Source organism: Nilaparvata lugens, chromosome X (assembly GCF_014356525.2).
Source record: "Nilaparvata lugens isolate BPH chromosome X, ASM1435652v1, whole genome shotgun sequence".
NCBI lineage: Eukaryota > Metazoa > Arthropoda > Insecta > Hemiptera > Delphacidae > Nilaparvata > Nilaparvata lugens.
Window position 1 is genome coordinate 83,880,311 of NC_052518.1, and position 21,774 is coordinate 83,902,084.

The 21,774-nt window shown below is 33.0% G+C and overlaps 2 protein-coding genes across 2 annotated transcripts in view; one reads left to right on the top strand and one right to left on the bottom strand.

Moving 5' to 3' along the window:
- Positions 1–13,121, top strand: part of LOC111051337 (leucine-rich repeat-containing protein 7) — a 128,376-nt gene extending 115,255 nt beyond the window's left edge. Inside the window, exon 11 of the mRNA XM_039441773.1 lies at positions 12,759–13,121. Within this exon, the coding sequence (XP_039297707.1) occupies positions 12,759–12,839 (81 nt within the window). The 3' untranslated portion in view covers positions 12,840–13,121. The remainder of the gene's footprint in view (positions 1–12,758) is intronic.
- Positions 13,122–14,412: 1,291 nt separating this feature from the next.
- LOC111051340 (actin-related protein 2/3 complex subunit 4) lies at positions 14,413–21,096 on the bottom strand. Its single transcript, XM_022337836.2, has 5 exons — positions 20,882–21,096; positions 19,992–20,110; positions 18,978–19,185; positions 18,396–18,566; positions 14,413–17,123 (listed from the first exon to the last, which is right to left on the bottom strand). Exons 1-5 carry the CDS (start codon positions 20,882–20,884, stop codon positions 17,118–17,120), a joined length of 507 nt encoding a protein of 168 aa, XP_022193528.1. The 5' UTR covers positions 20,885–21,096; the 3' UTR covers positions 14,413–17,117.
- Positions 21,097–21,774: the final 678 nt, after the last annotated feature.

Genomic DNA, 21,774 nt, shown 5'->3' on the forward strand with positions numbered 1-21,774 from the left:
TAATAGATTACTAATTCTCAATATGGTTTTAAATAAAAAAATATTTCAGATGCCCTCTTCGCTATAACCAGAGATGTGAATTTTGCCGTGGGAAGTAATGAAAAATGTGCATTGATATTCTTGGATCTGGCCAAGGCATTCGATTTTGTGGATAGGGGAAAGTTGCTCAAGAAAATGGAACTGATTGGGATAGAGGGAGACTCATTAAATTGGTTTAAATCGTATTTCAGTAACCGTAAACAGTTTACTGTTATAAATGGAGGAAATAGCCAGCTGAAACAAGTAGAATATGGGTAATTCAAGGAAGCACCCTAGGTCCATTATTATTCTTGATTTATGTAAATAACCTTGCAAGGTTGAACTTAAATTGCAGGATCTATCTCTTTGCAGATGACGCTGCTGTTCTGGTTAGGGGCAGGGGTGCCCACAGCATGTTTTGATGTTGCAAGTTGCGACATGAGGCTGAATTTTGGGGGGGATTTTTGGAAAAAACTAGGGAAAATGGGGGGATTTTCAATATACAGTTTTTAAGTACCTGAATGGATACCAAATTTTGAGAATTTTGGGGGGGAATTTTGCGACATGGACCATTGGGGGGATGGGCACCCCTGGTTAGGGGGCCGGGAATCCGTACTGAATAGGGCAAAGAGAGACTTGTCGTCATTAAAAACATGGTTTCACCATAATTTATTGACACTCAATGTCAGTAAGACAAAGTTCATGCCGGTCTCCCTGAGAGATGCTTGTGACACCTCAGTTGAAGGGGTCAAACTGCATACATGTGGTAACATTAACAACTCCTCTTGTAACTGTGAGTCAATTGCAAGGGTAGACTCTTATAAATATCAAGGTGTGATTATTGATAATAGATTCAACTGGTCTGCACATGTTGCTTATCAGAACAGCTGACTAAGAAAAATGATTTATGTTTTTTAGGAAACTTAACAATTTATTACGCATTTTCTCAATCAATTATTGAAGGAGGGATCCTAGCTTATGGAGGAGGATTCAGATCTATTTTAAATCCTCTATTCATTACACAAAAACTGATTTTAAAGGCTGCACTTGGGAGGCGTTGGGACTACTCGACTGAGGCGGTTTTCGCGGAGATGGAGGTTCTTGATGTCAGGCAATTATACATTAGAACTTTGGCAACATACTTATTCAAAAACTATTCTGACATATTTAATACTATCACTCATAATTATACAACAAGGAGAGTAATACATAACACTATCCAAATGCCAAGGGATAATTATTATACAACAAGGAGAGTAATACATACCGGTAACAATATCCAAATGCCAAGGGTAAATAAAACCATCTTCACTACTAATTCATAGCCTACTACATAGCCCATGTTCTGTTAAAAAACTAACCTATAGCTGTAACAGATTTCATTAACAACTATAAAATATGTGCATTCAAAATAGCAATTAAAAGGTGGATTCGGGGTATCGGTAGAGGCGAGAGTTGTGAAAGATTGATTACTTCAGAGTTTAGATTGTAGGGCTGGGTTCAAATGAGCTAAAAAACTAATAAAATCATAAGACTTTACACATTCTATTGCCGGTTACTATTACAAATTTTAATCATTATACTGGCTATTTTTCTGAATCTCCTGATTCTCTCTTTTTGAGGTGTGTGTGTGTGTGCGGATGTTGGCGTTTTCACGTCTTTGTGGGTGATCTGTTTCTTCGTCTGTTTGTTGGGTTTTGATGGGGGGAATGTCACTTATGGGGGGCGGGAAGGGGTTTCTTGGGTTTCTAGGGGGTGGAATAGGGATAGGGGGGAGAAATGTAGTTTCTTTCTTAGGGGGGGGGGGGGTTTAGTGTCACTATTATTGAAATGTCAACAAGCTTAACCGATCTATGCAAGTACTGCGAAATATCCCTATATATGCCTATATATGCCTAATATATGCCTATTCCTACCTTAGACTCATTCTCGCACACAGGCAGTAATGCCTCTGCGAGAGTAAATATTTCTTAATATATATTTGTATATCTGCTGTCATTTCTGTGGTGCTGACATTGTCTTATTTTTATTGTAAAGTGCATTCTTATTTTATGATGTAGGCTACCACTGTAATTGCTTGTACGACTTATGAAATAAATAACTTTTTGAATTGAATTGAATTGAATTTGAATTTTCACTGATTAGAAAAGGGGATGTGATTAAAAAAATCAATTAAAATGGCAGAATGAAGACAGATTTCCTACATGTCCGTTACAGTGGAAATATTATTACCATGAGTTTTAATGGGACCATTCATACTCGCTTGGCCGGACTGAGTGGGAATTATAACTCATAGCAACAATAATAATTTTACTGTAACGAACACGTACTCTGATACTTATAAGTGAGAATCTACAATTAAGTAATTTTCCTAACAATATAAAAATTATATTTGAGAGAATAATTTACTTGGGGGAAGTGGTTGAATATATCCGTTAGCTATATTCAGATAAGAAAATTGTGATGCGCCTGCTACTCCCGTTAGACTTGAAAAGTCGACTTCGCTAAATAAGTAATGAATTGCTTCTCGGTGATTTGGAACTCATCTAAACCTGTAGGTCCACTCATCATCCTTCTCATCACCTACGCACCAGCCTAGAGCTCATGTGGGCATCATCCTCAGCAAGAACACTTCAAATAGTTTGAGCTCATTTTCTTTTCTCATCAGTGTCATATGAAATAGTGAAAAAATACGCGTTCATGCAACATTGAAGTACAAAATTTCACTATCATTATCATGAGACATTTACCGAAAAATTCAAGTTTGTAAGCTGTAATAAAATTGACAAAATATTATAGTAGCACATTGTTTACAGGTACTTGAATTTCCTACCCAAGTTAATATGAACGAAGGGAAATTAATCCCTCCAGCTCGGTTGTTGGATTAAAGACGCGTTGAACTTTCTGCTTCATCTGTCTTGGGTTCGAATCCTGCCCAGCGCATGGTTGTTGGATTATCTCATCTCATTATACACGCCCAAGTCAATATCATCCAAGAGAAAATAGTCCTTGGTGAAATACTATTACTTTAAGCTTTTTCTCATGAATAATTCGATTTGTATACAGTATTAGTTATCCTTTACCAATTACCAGTCATCTATAATATAATGAAGGAAAGAATCGACTTATATGGTACACGAACGGGATAGGAAATTCACGTCTGAACTACTGGACTGACTAACCTGAAATTTTGCATATTGATTCCTTATTTACCGAGGATGGTTATAGGCCTATTTTAAATTCTTCGAGATTCCTGTAGGTCAAGTTTTCAGTTAGTCAAGTTTTTAATTAAACCCTTGCGGAGCACAGGTTACTTGCTAGTTATTGATAAAATTGAGTTTGCGGGTGCTCTTGAATCCTGTACCTAACAGAGGCTAAGTACAGATGATATTTGATAATATTATTTATACTTTACTTTATTAGAAACGAAGCTCTTCGAGTTTCAAAGTCTAACAGTCGTTGTGAGTCACCATTAATAATGTACAATGATTTTTATCTTACATTAATACATGTTTTGAAAAATAAAGGCTATACTTCTAGGGATACGTATATAGGCTATAGGTTGAAACGGGACCAATAAAACATAATTGTTTTTAGTAACATTTTGCATGAGATGATGTAGAGTTAGTACAGCGGCATAGTTGCTTTTGACCACATGCTTTCTTTCAAATATATCTGTCTATAAAAGGCTTGGAATTGGAGAGAAGGTTGAATAGTTTCCGGCATTATGGTTGGGGGACGGTCGGGGTACAAATTGAATTCTGTACAGGGGCGCGGTCAGTTACACTAACGCAACTGCCATTACTAGTTGTTTTAACACGGTACATATTGTTTTTAGTATTGATTTTACCAACACTAGTTTCACGCTTATTCAAAGTTAAGATTTCATGTTTTTTTGCACTTTGAAAACAAGAAATTACTGTATCATGAAAAGCATACTTTCGTAGTATTGTGGTCAAGGTACACCCAGTTTACATGGACATCCACATCCATTTTTCATTAGAGGGACAGCCAGGTTATCTGGGGTTATCGAATCCCTCCATAACAGGAAGGTTCAGAGGAATGGAATTTGTTCAAAGTTTAAGCACAAACTGTTTGTTATCACACTTTATTGAACCTCATTTTTTGTTACCGATATTGATATTATGGGAAAAATTATTTTCCTCCTGTTTAGAATTCAATTTATCATATTAAGATAATCATATAATAAACTATAAATTAAAGTAAAATTGGTGTACGTTGACCACTATACGAAAATATGCTTCTCATGATACAGTAATTTCTTTTTTCAAAGTGCAAAAAAACATGAAATCTGAACTTTGAATAAGCGTGAAACTAGTGTTGGTGAAATCAATACTAAAAACAGTATGTATCGTGTTAAAACAACTGTTAATGGCAGTAATTAAATTATCATATTATGATTTACCGGTACGAACTGTCACAATGATTGAAAAGCTATTCTGTGCGCATAGCGCACAATATTTTTCCCACCACCCGATTGCAAAGCTGGTAATTTTTCAACTGTGATTAGTTTGTAAAACAGGTGACTCCCACAACTTATCCCCTTCTCACAAGTGTCTATATTGATAATGATATGACCAAATATTACAATTCGATACTTTCAATTTATCATCTACAGATGTGTCATATTAAGATACATTCTCCTATATTGTAGCTTGATACAGTTCCCTCCTCTAGCTCATATTGATTCCCCCAACTCACTCTTATGTGGCCACCATCAGCAAAAAAAGAGGGAAGAAAACCTCTCCACCTTTAATTTTCCATGAAGAGAAGATCTTTTTTAGAAATTAAATTTATTGCATCTCATTGAGGAGAAAATGTCATGAAGTTTGATATTAGATAAACAGAGGGTAGGGAAAATGATGAGCAAGTCTACTGCTAACCAAAACTTGGTCTTGTAAAGTATTCAATTAACATACTTAAATCAGATTCAACATGTTTTAGTATAGCATAGTAAGATAATATATTTATAGATAGTCGGTGAATGAAGATCACGACTTGTCTAGAGTCTACTCATGTTCACGAGAGTGAACGTTTTATGGCTTGTTACAGGGTATAATCGATCCCCTTTAATTTATGTCTGCAACCTGTTAACAATATAGGTCAGGTCATCGTTCGTGAAAACAACATAGGCTACGTGACAGCGTTCACTTTTAACGGCAGATAGATTATTCTATTATGATTATTATTATTTTGCAGCCTATATAAATTCAATTTCAGGAGCTTGCTAGCAAAATATTATTCAAGATGATGAATAATTTAGTCGTGTCTTGGTATTTAATATGATCGTTGAGTAATATTTTAACTTGATATTATTTGGAAGAGAGAGAGAGTGAGAGAGGAAAGGAGACAGAATGAAAGAGAGGAAGAGAGAGAGAGTGAGAAAGATTGAGTGTGAGGCTGAGGAAAGCGAAAATGAAGAAAACAGGAGGAGGAATTCAATAAGAAAGAAAGAGGAGAGTCTTGAACACGAAAAGAGTGCGAGAGAATATAACAGGAGTTGGAAGAGAAGCTGAAGGAAATTAGCCTACTGATTACTACTCCCAGATAATTTATCATCTATTTGTGGACTTGACTACAAGTAGTGAAAAATAGCTTCGAACTTGAGTATCCCTGTATGGTGTAAATGTCACGTCTACATGCATTCATTATTTTTCAATGTAAGTATAGTATCCAAATACTTCAAAGTCTATTGTCAATTACAAACGATGAAAACTAATGTAAAGAATGACATAATATTATAGGAATTCGAAGTTAAAATGAAATGGATTTAAAAATAAATTCTCCTCTTGCTATAACCAACCATTAAAGACAGTTCTGAGATTTGCTATCACGATAAAGTCTACTACATATTATATATCGCTGGCCCGCAAGAAAAGTGACACAACTCGAAAAAAATCAATTTTCGTTTTATTGCACAAATGGGACTGGTTTAGTCATATCTTGCAACAGAAAAAGAGTCACAAATGTAGTTTCACTGTAAATCACTAGAATGAGCGATGTGTCACTATGCCTCCAGCAAGAATCGCATGTGATAGCTCATGAACACTGACACAACTCAATGCAGTGCTGGCCGACACCAGGGGTGAGAGTGGGTGAGTGCGAAATGCTTCTGCAATACGGTACTGTCACATTACTAATTGTGACGTTTTTCTTGTTTGGATCGAATAGTGTAAGTTTTGATATTCACGCGCTTCTCATCTTGAATTGCAACAATTATAATAATCTCAATCATAATTCATTTTACGTTCCATCATCAATAGAATAAATAGCTTATACACTTAAACTTAGATCAATTCTAAAAGTTACGTTATTGATAACGCTTACACTTTTTGACAACTAGCTTGTCTTGTTGCAAAAATTTACCCAGAATATTGGCATCAGGTGTACCTAAGTTCGCTATGATTAGTTAATAATTTACACTATTATTACAATGTACAATAACAGACAATAGTAATAATCATATTCACTTCAGGAATTAGGATTTTACATGGTGAAATAGTACTATAATTATGAGCACCTATAGTAATAGTGTGTAAAATGTTGTACTATAAATGAAAGTGACTATACAATTGCTGTATGCTGATATTCCATCTATAGGAATAACTCAATCAATAATGCTTTGTCAAAATGACTAGAGATAGACTACAGGACTTTAGCAATCTGTTTTTAATTTCCATTTTTGGAAAAGTCCATAATTTCAAAAATGATGTCACGTGGAAGACTCATGTTACAGCTTGTCCTGACTGGGAACAATGTCCAAACAAGTGATGAGGCGGAATATACAGTGCCAGAATACTTGATTACTGCAGAAAAAATATTGACAACAGTGACTTTCCCTATCACACAGAATATAGACCTTATGTTCTGCATGACCCCCAAAAAACACCATTCTGAAACTGCAAAACCCTCAAAAAAGTATGGAAAAAAATGTTTGAACAAACAAGCTTAGGTGAAAGAAAGTATCAAAACGCCAACCTAACAGCGGTGAGACGTACTATGTCTCATCTTCAAAGTCAAAAAACGATTCTGACAAAACATTGCTTCCAAGTTGTACACAAAAGTGCAGACTCTAGTGCAGTAACAAGAGAGAATAGACCATAGAGGATGATCGAAAACTACTTTAAATTACTTATTCGGCACTCAGTGAGTTGAAGAGACAAGCAGTAGCCTACTTCCAAACAACAGCAATAAGAATCCCTATACTGATCGACTAGTATAAACTATGCATTTTATCTTCACAAAATTTATTTCGATTTGATACGATTGAAATAAGATCTTCCAATTCCATATTCTAGATACCATTCATATTCTATGATACAATGTAATTCATGATGCAATAATCCAGTTCTATCATGTTTAGTTGTGACAACTCTTTGTTCTTAAGACTGAGAAGTTCCTACTTAGAGTATTTTATTGTAAGGAGATTGAAATTCATTAATTACTTAAATTTATTATTACTTTATTAATTTTTTCCATTGTACTCTTCTTCACCCTGAAACTAATTTTTCCCTTGAACATACGGTATTTCTTCTCTTTCTAAATAATAAAGAAAAATGGTCTGAAATAGAATAAGAAATCCAAGATAATAACTATTTATTACTAACAGTTATTCATTTCTTTCTATAGGCATTCATTTGAATAAGCAATTTTAGTTTGTAACATTGATAAGTAACTGCATGTTCCTAATAATTATAATTAAATTTCTAGACTCTTGAGAGAAAACTTCAGGGAACATTTTCACAAATTTGGTTAGTAAAACTATTGTATAATTTTTACAGCTCTTTTTGTTGCACTCCTACGAAATCAATAGATCCCCATCCTTGTAAGGATCTATTACTGGTACATAAAATTTCAATTTATGCCGTTTCAACTTGAGAGAATCCACATCGCTGCATGTACTATTTTGAGAGGTGTATTGTCTAGACAACAAGAAAAATGTCACAACTCAAAATTTGATCATATTTCTTATGATGGGTTGTGTAATTATAGAAATATCTTCCTATAAATTCTTTGTTGTCATTCTTGAGGAAGTTATGCAGACATTGGTGTATTCGGGATAAAATTTTGATTAGAATGAAAAGATTTACAGGTCGTTGAAAAAAAGGAAAACTTTACTCTGGCCCTCATGAAAAATTTAGTTTTTTGAGTTGTGTCACTTTTCTTGCGGGCCGCCAGCGATATGTCTTGAATCGAGCAATTTTCCACATTACTGAAATTATTAGGCCTACATATCCTACATATTACTTAGGAGATTACAATACTTGCATTGATCAAAGAGAAAAGCGAGGAGTCCGGCTATTTTGAATGAATGTTACACAACATGTTTTTTCTTACTGTCAACAGAATTTAAGAATAACTACAATCGAATTAGATCGAACCAAAACGCGGTTAATTATCGAAAAATGATACTCCCATAATATTCTATTCTCTATTCTATTGAAAAAATTTCTATTCTATTGATACTGATACCCAAGCAATAAATCACAAATCAGAAATTACTATAATAGAGAGTACAACACTTCTGAATTGAATCATTAATAATATTTTACGGACTATAGCCATAGCCAAGGATAACCAGTAGTAGGTAGTCGTTGATAATCACATTCAAGATTTTTCGAATCCCATTAAGATATTTTATTTCAGCAACTGAGGTGTATATTACCATAGATGAAAGGTAGCATATTATTAATTTATTTAAGATTTACTTGTGCTATCTTTTCTTTATGATATAACTGATTAAGGGAGCAAGTAATCTATCCTTTTTTCAATTCAATTTCAAGAATAAATCATCAATTTTCCAATCGAAATTAGTAAAACTTTCAAACAAGACTCAATAGATGCTACAAAGTTAATAATATACGGTTATAATATAGTATGTAATATATGTGTTGAGATGGTTGATCTAGGATATGTCCCTGAAATAGGCTCGAGATCGCTAATCGCAGAAACAATAATTATGTATCGGTATGTAATTTATGTAAAATGCCATTAGCCGATTCCAGCTGTGGGTTATTGACTGAACGGACAAGTGAAGTAGGCTGCGTTTGCTTCCCTCATCCAGTTGAAAGGGCTAATGTGAATCAATAGCCCAAGCTATCTAAAACAAACGCTGCAGCCCTAATACACCTCAATAATTATGCTTTCTTACTTTCATAACTACTGACTACAATGTTTTTCTATTTCTCAAGAACTACATAAACAGACAAGTTTTATTTATTAACACAGAATCAACTAAGGACCTAAGAGTAGAGTGTGTGATTCTCCCCAAAATAATCAGTTCACTAAGCATGATTAAGGTACTTTTTTATTTTTGTATTCTTCAGTTAAATAGAATCAATTATTGCTGTAAGATGAATTAAATTTTGTTTTTATTAATTACGAGTGTTTTGGGCTTTGCCTGTAACCTTGAAAAATAAATGAATAAATAAAATTCTCTCACAGGTTTCCAGCATTTTCTCACCTCCGCGAAAGGACCATACGGTTTTTCCGTTTCCAAGATCGAACTATGCCTGCTTGGTTTTATTGGGTCACTTCTCACATGTCCAGGAGGAGAAGTCCTCCTTACAACAGTCCTGCCGACCAACTCCTCACAATAATAAATGTAGACTAGACATAGAGCAATAAAAAATTGAAATAAATTTTGTCCTTCTATTAGAGTAATTATTACCGTATTATTTACAAAAAAACTAGGATAATGATTGATTCGGCGAGCTGGTGCTTCCTAGTGTATCAGGATGCTGTTATCGCTACTACATTCGGATGTTTGATTCTCATTTCACGTGGAATTTATTGTACTGTATTTCATCACTTTCGCACAAGTCATATACGTATATGAGCATCATAGGCAAATTAAATCAAATAATTATTTGAAACCAAGTTATTACCATAAATATTTCAAACTAATAACTATAAAATAATATAATTAAGTTGATTTTCAAGTTATAAAATATAGTTCTTGTATTACTATTTATGTGGTAGCCTAATAATTATTCTCCAGAACCAAGTAGTGAATTTGGCTACATTTTCCAAGGATCTGTCTTTTATAAGCTTTATTTTTTCACATGGCATAAGCTATAGCTCTATTTATGATAGCGATGCCTGTCGATCACTCGATAAAAATATCAAGGACCGTTTTGATGGCGCTGACACTTTTCTGAGTTTTACAGCTGTAACAACTAACCCTGTTGCTGAACTGGCCTAAATGCTGTCTCAGTTAACACCTGCGGAAGCAGTTGTTTGTTTTCATGAGCAGAGCCAGAGGCGAGAATGCGATGTGTGGGCGGTGGGCACTTATCACTCTGCCTTCTGCCTTGGATTTCAAAGTTGAGCTGGAAAGTAGAGCTAGCTGATGGACCTAAGAATGCCGGCGGCCACAGTCAGAGCCAGAGAAAGGCCTTCAATGGCGTCCAAATAAAGAGGCCATGGACTTCGACCTTTCGCTGCTGGACTGTACATACACCTACACGCTCTGACCTAGCCCAATCCTGATCTAATTCTATTTGTGAGCACATTTCCCCATGTAGGCCGATATGACACACTAAGCACTATAGCCACTATAGCCTACACACATTCACGTCAAACTCTCACATTTTAAGGAAGAGGTCGTGCGCGCTTGTCATGGATATTATGTATATATTACTTATAAATAAATATATACTCTATGTGTATGCTATATAGTTTAAAATATTATAGTTAATGCTGAAGCGTGTGTCTAAACAGAAATTCACTTAAAATCGATAAGTCGCCTCAACTAACAAGTTGTCAGTATTGAATTTTCATCAGGCGAGAGAATTCCAAAGCTGAATGCTCATACTGCAGTATTATCATAGTAACTCATAGCTGGAATTAATATCTAATATTATACAATATAATATGATGTGAATATCTTAATCACTTTAAATATCATGATTGTATACTTCAAAGTGCCTTATTATTTTTGAAAAATTCCAAAAAAAGAAATCAAAAACTTCCCTTCTATTTTATAAAATTTACAACATTATTGCCTTTAATCAGGTCATATTTGTTTGATTGATCATATAGTTATAATTAGGTTCAAAAAAGCCAAAACTTCAAAACGGTTAAACCTTTAAAGCCTTTAACGTTTGAAAAAAATGGAATATCTCGGAAGCTATGAAATATATAAGAACCTGTTACTGAACATAACCCTCTCATTACCAAAAGTTTTTTAACCAGATCACTCCCGTGTTATCGGATGGGCACGTTAAACTGTCAGTCCCGGCTGAAGTATGACAGACGTAAGGCCCATTGATGGCTTAAATTATATATTCAGGCGGTGGGACCGTCCCGCAAGGGACTCCCCACCAACAAAAGCCATACGAATTTACTTTACTGAACATAACTTGTGGGAGATTTTAAATAAATTTCAATTTTGTATGGGATATTCATGTCGCTAAAACGCATAGTTTCCAAGATATATTAGACAAAAAAATGGGACCTTTAAATCAACCCCATCCCCTTAGCATAGGAGGTAGGAAAGAGGACTTTTGATTTGTTCATCTTCTAACTATCTTAACAGAGCTGCAGAGTTGAAAATTGTGTTCCAAATATTGCCTTCTACAATTTCTCGTTGACTGAACTACTAAGAATTTTTCATAGGTATTTATCAGTCTTACAACTAAGACAATACTGAAGTAATAAATTTAAAATAATATCTTTGCTTCTTTTATAAAATGAAACACCATTTACTTCTCAAAAAACGACATAAAACTTACTTAAATTTAAAGTTTAACATTGAAAATGTTTAGATGTATTTTAATACCTTAAATAAGTTTAAGAAAATATTTTTTTTTCTAATTATTGAAAATAATTTGTTTTTATTAAACTACATAAACAAGGAATCGACATATTAATGTCTTTATTTTTTATTAACTTTACTAGAAAAAATGAAGCTAATAGATTAAAATTATTACATTTAAAAGAAAAAATAGTGTAGGGCTACAGATAAATAAATTTTTCAACAAATTATTATTAATTTATCATATCGAAGACGAGGAAAAGAACCACGAATCCAAATAAAAATAAAATTTATAAACATAACCTTTAGGAAAAAGTTTAAAGAAAAATAACCTGCCCCAAAAAAAATTATAACTAAAATTAGTCTTATAAAAATTATATTAGTGTAAACTGTTGAAACAATCTAAACTATGAAATATTAATTTTAAGAAGTTTTTATGTTGCTTTCTAGGAAGTAAAAAATACTATATAAATTTAGGTAGTTTTAATAAGAAATTAAGTAGTCCAGCATAAATACATTTCAAGAAAATATAGGTAGCTTTAGGTACCTTTATAGGTAGATAGTATAAAGGTACTTATTGTATAAAAGGGTACTATATTATTTTTATTCTATCACTAAAAAAGTAGCCCTGGATATTTATATCATTCACAATAATGAAGCTATAATCCTTTATTGTCTTTGCTATGAACTACTCTGAAATACGGTAAATTTTCTTTTCTTTTACTGTGAAGAGTAGGCTTCATTTAACACGAGATTATATGCCTATAAGGGTGGTCTCTCATTTCTGATAACATAGTAACTTAGTTATCACTTAGTTGTCTCTTCAGGATATGCTAAATTTGTATTTAATATTTATGCCAAACCAATGAGATAATCATGCTTGGCTTCAATGTACCATCAACCCGGGTGACAAATCCACCTTGCTTGTATGAAATTATTACGTTTTAATTATTTGTTGCAGATTCTGCAGCTGCAGCCAACAAGCTGCATCGACGCTACAAAAGATCTTTGGGAAGCAGAAACTGAAATATTTTCCAATTAATAGTTTGTGATATTTTGATGTGGATTTAATTTGTTTTAATGTTATTATTCATTTTAAAGGTCTACTAATGGTTACACATTGTCTAACTTTTGAGAATTAACTTGAATCCATAATTATTTTTTAAAGTGGGATAAAGTCACCCCAACCCGTGGGTAAAATTGTCTCTTATTTTCAAAAAATATAAATCTATATTAAAGTGGAGAAAAAATCTAAATTTTATAAGGAAAAATATCCTACTATGCAAAATGCAATAAAAAATATTAAAAGTGGTTAATTTCAACTTCAATATTCATTGCAAGCATATTTTAAATTTCAACTCCCCAAAAATTGGCACAAAGTCACCCGGTTTACCGTATTGTAAAAAAGCGTTATTTTTTGTGTGAAATGAATACAATATATATTATATTAAATTGAATATTATTCACTTTCTGGCCCAGAAAGAACTTGATCAGCTTGTTGATCAACATAGAGTTCAGGAGGCGCTGTAATGTCCAGCATGGGATTAGCTTGTAGAGTTTAACCAACAGCCCCTTCCTCCAGACCATGTCATAAGCTGGGGACAGATCAATGAATGCAGCACCTGTTTTTTTTTCTTATGGAATCCATTCTCAATTAATGATTTGAGGGCCAGCACCTGGTCACAGCAGTTTCGGCCAGGCCTGAAACCAGCTTGTTCAACTGGAATGAATTAATTCAGAATTGGTGATAGTCTATTGTATAGTAGACGTTCAAGTAGCTTATAACTAACACTCAGAAGGGCTATTAGTTGATAGCTTTTGACACAGCTCTGATCTTTGCCTGGCAAAACATCCTGCATCCTGAAGACCTCACTATGCCAGGTATATTTTTTCATGTAACTATATAGCGTTGAAAATTTGAAAAATGTAATCTTATTCAATCAATGACTCCGACCAGTAGTACATGGGTGATCTTTCATGAATTTTGCCTCTAGGAAATGTCAATTTTGTGTAACAATACATATTTGAGAGCACTACAGTCTAGCATAGACGATTAATATAATGGTTAAGTCTTGTATTAACGGTATATTTTCTTTATGATAATACTCAATCATTACAGATCCAGTAATGAGAGATTATTTTCCTTGATATGTTATGGTGTATGACAAACATCATTTCATTTACCCTAGAGACATAATCATATGACAAAAAATTACAATATTTTCTTTTCTTGTTTAAACAGCAGTTTGTGATTAATAATTTCATTTTAGCAGCATTAAATATTCTCATGATATATACGGCAGAGAATGATAATTCAAATAAACCTTATAAATAATAATTTAACAATGTTGAATGCTACATGTTCCACGCCACGAGGAAGAAACTTATTATTCTATTGGCAAATGACTGATAGCAGAGAGAAATTAAACAGTATCTTTACCCTATGCTGATCAGAGACAAATAAATAGGAGATTGTATTATATTATAGTATTGTATTATATCCTTCAATTGAAACAGTATTTTTACTCTATGCTGATTGTCTGGAAATCATGTGAATTTTAAGAATCTAAAAACAGGTAATAAGAGGTGTAGATAAGTAATGAAAAGCATTTCAAACGTATTTCAATTAATTATATTTATTACAAAAAAGTTCGAAATGTCTATCCGTAACAATAATAGAAAATCTTGAAACAACATAATCTTAACTCTTAATATCGCATTTGATATGGAATAAATAAATAAATAATGTTGAAAAACAAATGAACGCTAGAAATCAAAGTAAGAAAATGGAAACAGTAGCGAATCAAAGCACGAAATGAGAACGAAGAACTTACTATACTAAATAGATTGAAACATATCTGAAAAAAAATAATAGTCTCTATTATCAAGTTGTGATTATTGTCTACTTACTTCAATATAAAAATAATCTCAATCCTTAATTAACAACAAAAACTTATAAACCTTCACAATTAATCACTATAATTCACTTGATGTGACAAGAAAGAAAAGTACAGAAAAAAACTGAATAAATTTTGTCACCATTTGCTATTTTTACCTGGATGAGTCTTCTCTAGCAGCCTTTAGGCATGGATCGTGGACATTATCATCCTTACTATTCCTGGTAATCAATCTCGATAATAGTTATTTGCATAAGAAGGTTCTGTGCAGCGATTGGTCTTCCATGTTCTCGATAACTTCTGATCCAAAAGTACCACGAGGTACCAAGTAGGCTTCTTTGGGATAACTAGGCATACACACCTACGTTTCTAAATCAAAATTATTGAAACCAGTTTGGAACAATTAATAAAATAAAAGTACTGGTTGCACGCTTTAAGTACGCTAGAAAAGACAGCCAAATAGAACTAACAGAAATGTTATATGGCAATCTAACGCTTTATAGACAAAAATGGAATGGTTTGAACATGAGAAAAATCTGAAATAATATTATCATATTATCATTCAAAATCGAAAGAGATAACTGTGATTTAATGTTAATGTAGATATTTTAAAACAAAATTGAATTTTTATGATGCTAAATTAGTTTCCCTGAGATGGGTTTCCCTAACGATCGATACAGATGAAATGTGACTTGCGCTGTGGAAAATCATTCTAGATGCTTTGTATTGTATGAGTGCAAACTCAAGATACTACAAAGCAGCGTAGCGAGGTATTCCACAGTGCATTATACTCATACAGACAATGAGAACACCTTTTGAACAGATCAGCCTCAATATTATTGCAGCTTACCAACATTGGAAAGCTTTCAACAAATTTATATATCAAAGAGAACAATATATAATATAAAAACCATCAACATGATTTTATAAAACAAGTGTTTTCTAATTGAAATTCAGATATAATGTGCATTGCATCATTCAAATTTAATAACAAGTTACAGCACACAGTGCGTAGTTGCATTTCCTCAGGAAAAAAGTGGTGTTAGGTTATTATTATTATTATTTATTACATATTATTCAACAGTTCATTCTAATCACTTGTTACCAAAAAGTAACTGTCTTATAGCTCTAATCAGAGGAACAAACACACATTATATAGGTCCTGCCTATATGATACTCTATTACATTGCTAAGATAAGCTATTAAATTGGAGCCTCAATTAATTTAGAATAATTGTTAATAACTAATTTTAAATGTACTTCACACATAATTTAGAACAATTAGGGGAATTTGCATACCGTAACGATATAATGAAGATATTCGTCATGAATGATGTGCTCTTTCACAAAGAGTGCAAGGTGTGGTAACTTTTTTGGAATAAAAAAGAATAAGAATTGGCACCTCCAGATGACACATTCTAGATCCCTTATCGTGAATTTGCAAGTCTGTTCATTTTATTCAAATTTACATTCTACATTCATTTCTTAGTAATAGGCCAACTAATCTTTGAGTATTCCAGCAAGTAATAATTTTGTTTAGAATAACTAGTTTATTACCCTAATATAATCTATTTCATAATAAATAATTTAATTTCCAATTAATTGCATAATTTCATTTCTAATTTATTTGATTATCCTAATCTAATTCATTTCATAATTTCATTTCTAATAAATTTTGTAATTTTAAAGCTATAGAATTCAAGCCAATAATTATTTTACAGACTAGTTGTTCAATTTTTAGATGAGCATTTCTTTTTAATAGGAATTTCCAATTTATTTTAGTATCGAAATGGAAATATGTTGCTTCCTAATTTAGCTGTAAATTAATATCCACATATTACACCTTGTGAGACAACACTTCACGACTTATCAATAAAATATTGATACGGCAAGCAAAAGTCTTTTGATACAATACGCGAGATATATAAATATTTTTATAGGACCTGCCTATGCTTTAGTATACTAGCATCTAAAAAATGTTGCATCTACAAAACAATTTTGTTGCTGATTATTGTATAACTGATCCCTCTCAATGGCTAGTAACACATATTCTGGTTTTCGCAGATCATAGCATAAAAGAAGTTAGTGTATACTGAGGTTACTAATTATTTTCCCAGTAAACTTTTGCTTTCCTTCGAATGTAGCTTTTAAAGGAGCCGCTAAGGTCTAGTTTCATCTTGCCTGCAGACGACTAAGGAGAACCAGAGTATGTGTAGTTTAACCTTTACACAAATTATTGCACACAACTTGTAACAACTATCAATGCAAATTAGATAAAAATAGTATAAAAAGGTAAATACTAATCCAAGAGATTTTGAGATTGCAAGTCATGAAAATCACCTAAACCTCAAGTAATTGTCAGGAGGTCATTTATTAACAATGAAATACTTTCGGCCTTTGATCGCGTACTGGTTTCAACTCCATTTAGAACTGAAAAACAAACAAATCATGATAATTAGTTTTGTTGGAAAAATATGAAGTTTTTCTTCCGTCAATTTACAATTTAGACTAATAGAAGTCTAAAATTTGATTGAATATTCTGAACTTTCTAATAATATTTTTCCCTAATTTTGTGAGTTTATTTGTCTAGTTCAATTCCAATTGAACATGTTCTCATCTAAATTTTGCAGTGAACCTTCTGAGGTTGTACAATAATTGAATAGACCTAAGCAATTTTCTGATTTTTCATTCAATTTTTGTACGAATAAAATATTTTGTATTTCTTCTTATATTATCTTTACCTAGGTTAACATTATGACAAAGATACATTGGAATTGAAAAATTGGCTGGAATAACTACCAAAAAAGGAATGTAAAGGAAATACCACTACCAAGAAATCCGCGTTTTTGTTCTCAAAGTACACAGGTTTGTGAAGCTCCATTAAATAATTCACATGCCCATGGTTTTTGGTACTAATACAATATTATAATCTACCATTTATCTCAACTGAACTTCAACTCTACTGAACTTGAACCGACGTAATCTCTTTTAGATTCATCAAAACTGCAAGAAAGGTATCTCTGTAATTGAAGTTACAGCAGCTCAGATTTCGTTCTTCAATATTATGAGAAAGAAAAAAATGTATTACTGCATTAAATTAGAACAATTGAAATATGTCTTCGAAAAATAATTGACTAGTAAGTTTCTTGAAATATTAATACAATGAATTTATTGTGATACTCACTCCCAGCGGCCATGATTTTCCTTATTGCGTTGAAGCATTCACAATTTAAATTGGAATTTTATTTATCCTATCCGAATAAAATATATGTAATTTATAGTGCTTTATGCAATTTCAAGTTTATTTTGTTTTTTGCAATTGATTAATGATTTGATTTAATCAAGTATAAATAAGATATTGCAGTTTTGGGAAATATTGTGCATTTAATTTACTCTTACAAGCTTGTTTATCGCTCTCGCCAAATTTACTATAACTGTTTTGGCTCGAGTGTTAAAAATTAATTAACTATATGAAGAGTAAAGCAGTTTAATAGTTTCAACTTACAAGTGGAGGGAATAATTACTTTGGTATATGATTAATACCAAGAACGGGATTTTCTGTTTTCTATACTTCAATTCACTGTTAGTTATAGCCCAGGAACACAAGATTTCTTTTTAACTTCTTCAGCTGACTGAGAAAAAAGGAATTTGCGAAATTTCAAGTCACTTATTAAAGTAATGAATAGTGCTTCAATAACTTACTCTTTTGAGAAATTCTTCAGAGCAGATTCTCGCTCTGGCATTGACAGCGAGCTTCATCTCGCTGATCTCCTTGTCTATTTCTTCCATGAAATGCAGCACAAAGTCAACCAATTTATGCTTGTACATTTGTTCAGTGTGGTTGTTTGTGATCAGGAAGCTAATATCATATCCCTGAAAATGACAAGAAATGTCTTTGTAATTATGAATAGCCTAAGGTCAAAAAAGCAAAGACTGAGCTGAAATGGTTCACAGGTAAGGTAATATCAACTCTCGATAATAATGATGTCGGAATAGTTCGAATCCTGCCAAGCGCTAACATGTATTCTAGATCATCTCATCTCATAACCTTTACATATTTAAGTAAATACTAATGTGGTCACCATCCAGCAAAGAAGAAGAAGATAGGCTACCTGTTAAATAAGCTATGTTTTATACTTTGTTAGGTTCAATGGTTATACTCTTGACATGGTAATGGGTACTTAACCTTGATGTAAGACGTTTTCAAGACGAGTTTTTTGTAATAATCTTTAGCTAGAATAGAACTGCCATAAATAATGAATAAATGTATAATATAATATTTACCTCAATGGGTTTGCGACGAAGTATGATGAAGTTCTCAGCGCGCATCATCATAAATCTCATGAACTTCCTACAGAGGATGGCTTCGATTTCATCCGCCTGCTTCACTGCAATACTGATGCGCACTGAATTGATCGATCCTTCGATTAGAACTCTTTCTCTGTCATTGCGACTTATCACAACAGGCATCAAGAGCAATTCCCTGCTAGTCCTGCAAAACGTCACCAAAATACGACCGTCAAACTAGATTTCTACAAAACCCCTAGAACTAAAATCAGCTGACAGCCTTTCAATCAGCATTTCTTGTAATCCTTGATAAGGGATTTAATTAATGAATTGAGTACATTTGAAAATCTATGAGTTTTAGTAAATTTAAGAATATAATAGTTTTATATCTGAGCTATTCAATGTGATAGACTTTGGTCCTTGGATAGCAGATTAGAGACCAGAGCACACTGCAAAGACGGAGAAGAAAACCCTCCCCAGGTTATACGAACGTATGTAGGAACGCATGCAGACGTCCGTCCGTCTGCCTGTGTATGTCTGCCGACGTTTTTGAATTGCCCTAGGGTTATTTTCTAGATGTCGGTATGCCTAGGTTTCATATCACGCAAACGATAACTCTAGTTTATCAACAGTATTGCAAAGGGCATTAGATTTGATTACACCATTTATTTACTATTGTAAAAGACAAAAGAGATTTGGTTTTTGATAAAACGTTAATTTTGTCCGACATCTGCAGTTATGTGCGTTGACCAAAAACATCTGTCGGCATGTGCCTTTATGCTCACAGTACTTGGGAATAGCAAATAACAACGTACCCAGATGTAGACTCTAAAGGGTAAAGACAATGAAGATCCTAAATAAATTACCTATCTTCATAATAGTTGGTTCAGAAGCCTCAGGAATGTAATTATACGGTGCCTGATTAGCGCGATATATCTAGGAATGCCTTGCATTTGTCGAGAGATTGGAAAGCTGCAATAACAATAGAAAAATAATACAAACATAACTCACCTTACTTCGACTTCGGGTTTATTGTGGCGTTCTATCGTTTGGGAAGAGAAGTTATCAAGACACATGGCAGCTGTCAGCGTATGTCTCACTGCATTCAGATAAGGACGTAGAGTGGCAGTCTGGGAAAAAATCAAATAGAATAGGTACAAAAAATGTAGCTTCATACTAATGGAGGGAATGGATTCATACTTTTGAAGAAGGATCTATTAATTTCAATATTACCTAACCCAACTTTATTCATGATTATTAATAGATTGCACACTTCATTATTCTACTACAGTACTTCATTGACTTCATGCACTCCACTTCGATAATTTATGATAATGAGAGGATTTTTAACAAATAAAAATATGATTGCAAGAGCAATGCAATATAAGATTAGGCTAGATAAGATTATTGTAGGTTTATTACAATACGTATTACATTCCTTCGAAAAAATACTTAGGCTATTAGGTTACTAATTGCTGGTCTACTATAACCTAAGGCATCGCTCAGAGTTTTAATAGTTTAATAATATAAAATATAAGGAAGTTCAAAAATATGTTAGGTTATATATAACTTATGTTATACTTTCATTATACCTAAGGATAAGAGTGCCATTATTTAGTCATGAATTATGTTAAAATGTATATTGTAATGTAGGAAATGTAAATATATACATGGGAATATTTTTCATGACAAGTTTGTATAATAGCTATGGTTAGCTATCATTGATCTCTTTTAATTTTATTGAAAATAATAATATAAAATAAATCAACATTGCAAGCAACATATTCAACACTCAACTGAATGATTACCCTAACCTAACTATTGAACCTATTCGGAATTTACAGGCTATAGTATTATTTACTGTAATACAACATTTGAGTAACTAAGTTATTATTACTCACCATTTTTTGTAGAAAATGCTAAATGATGAAAGAACTTACAAAACATAAAACGTCAAAAATTAATCCAACTACTCCCTTCACCTATATGATTGACAAATTTACAAGAATGGTGAAGAAAGGAAAGGTGTGACGGTAGACGGAAGAGGGCGAGCCGGTCTCAAAACTACGCAACGCAATACGTGATGTACTGCGACTGCGGAGCTAAAAAGATGGCGGTGCCAACAATTGAAACGCGATTGGCCTGTAATGATTAGCTGTAAGATATAGATGGCACTGGAATAAATCCATCACCGAATGCTCGCTGAAGCTTGAGGCAAGTATACTCGACTACTCGAGCCACTTGTGACTAATACAAGTGTACTCGAGTCTCGAGTGTGGTAGAATATGAATTTTCAATTATTTTCGAAGAACGATTGTTCTATTGGATCTGAATAGGATTCTATTGGAGCTGATTAGATGATGGAGTATCAACTACATAAACTGAAATATGAATAGAGAAACACTCAATTTTTTAGGGTCAAAACATCATGAAGCGGTGAAGGTACAGGATACTGAAGAAGGTAGTTGAGTGTTGAAATGTGATGCATATATCCAAATTCTTCTAGACAAAGTGGAGTCGTGATTGATGGAAGTATAGTAAAGCGGAGACATTTGAATACATAATTATTATTTAATTATCATATATAACCTTTCAACATTCGCCGCTTCACTGTGCTTTGACCAAATTGAAGATTGTAAAAAGGCTAGCTGTTTTGAGTTATTGGCTATTCTTATGTATATTAGGCTATTCTTGACATTACTGCATTCTAATCCTTGAAGATTACAGAATTTGAAAAATAGATTTATAAAATGTAAGTTTTTGCATTTAAATTATGTTTTATCAGGCATTCAGT

Excerpts from the sequence above, each read along its gene's own strand:
- LOC111051340 (XM_022337836.2), bottom strand. Across the intron at positions 19,186-19,991 it reads AAACCCGAAGTCGAAGTAAG|GACTAGCAGGGAATTGCTCT; the intron begins GTGAGTTATGTT and ends GACGTTTTGCAG. Across the intron at positions 18,567-18,977 it reads TTCGTCGCAAACCCATTGAG|GGATATGATATTAGCTTCCT; the intron begins GTAAATATTATA and ends TGTCATTTTCAG.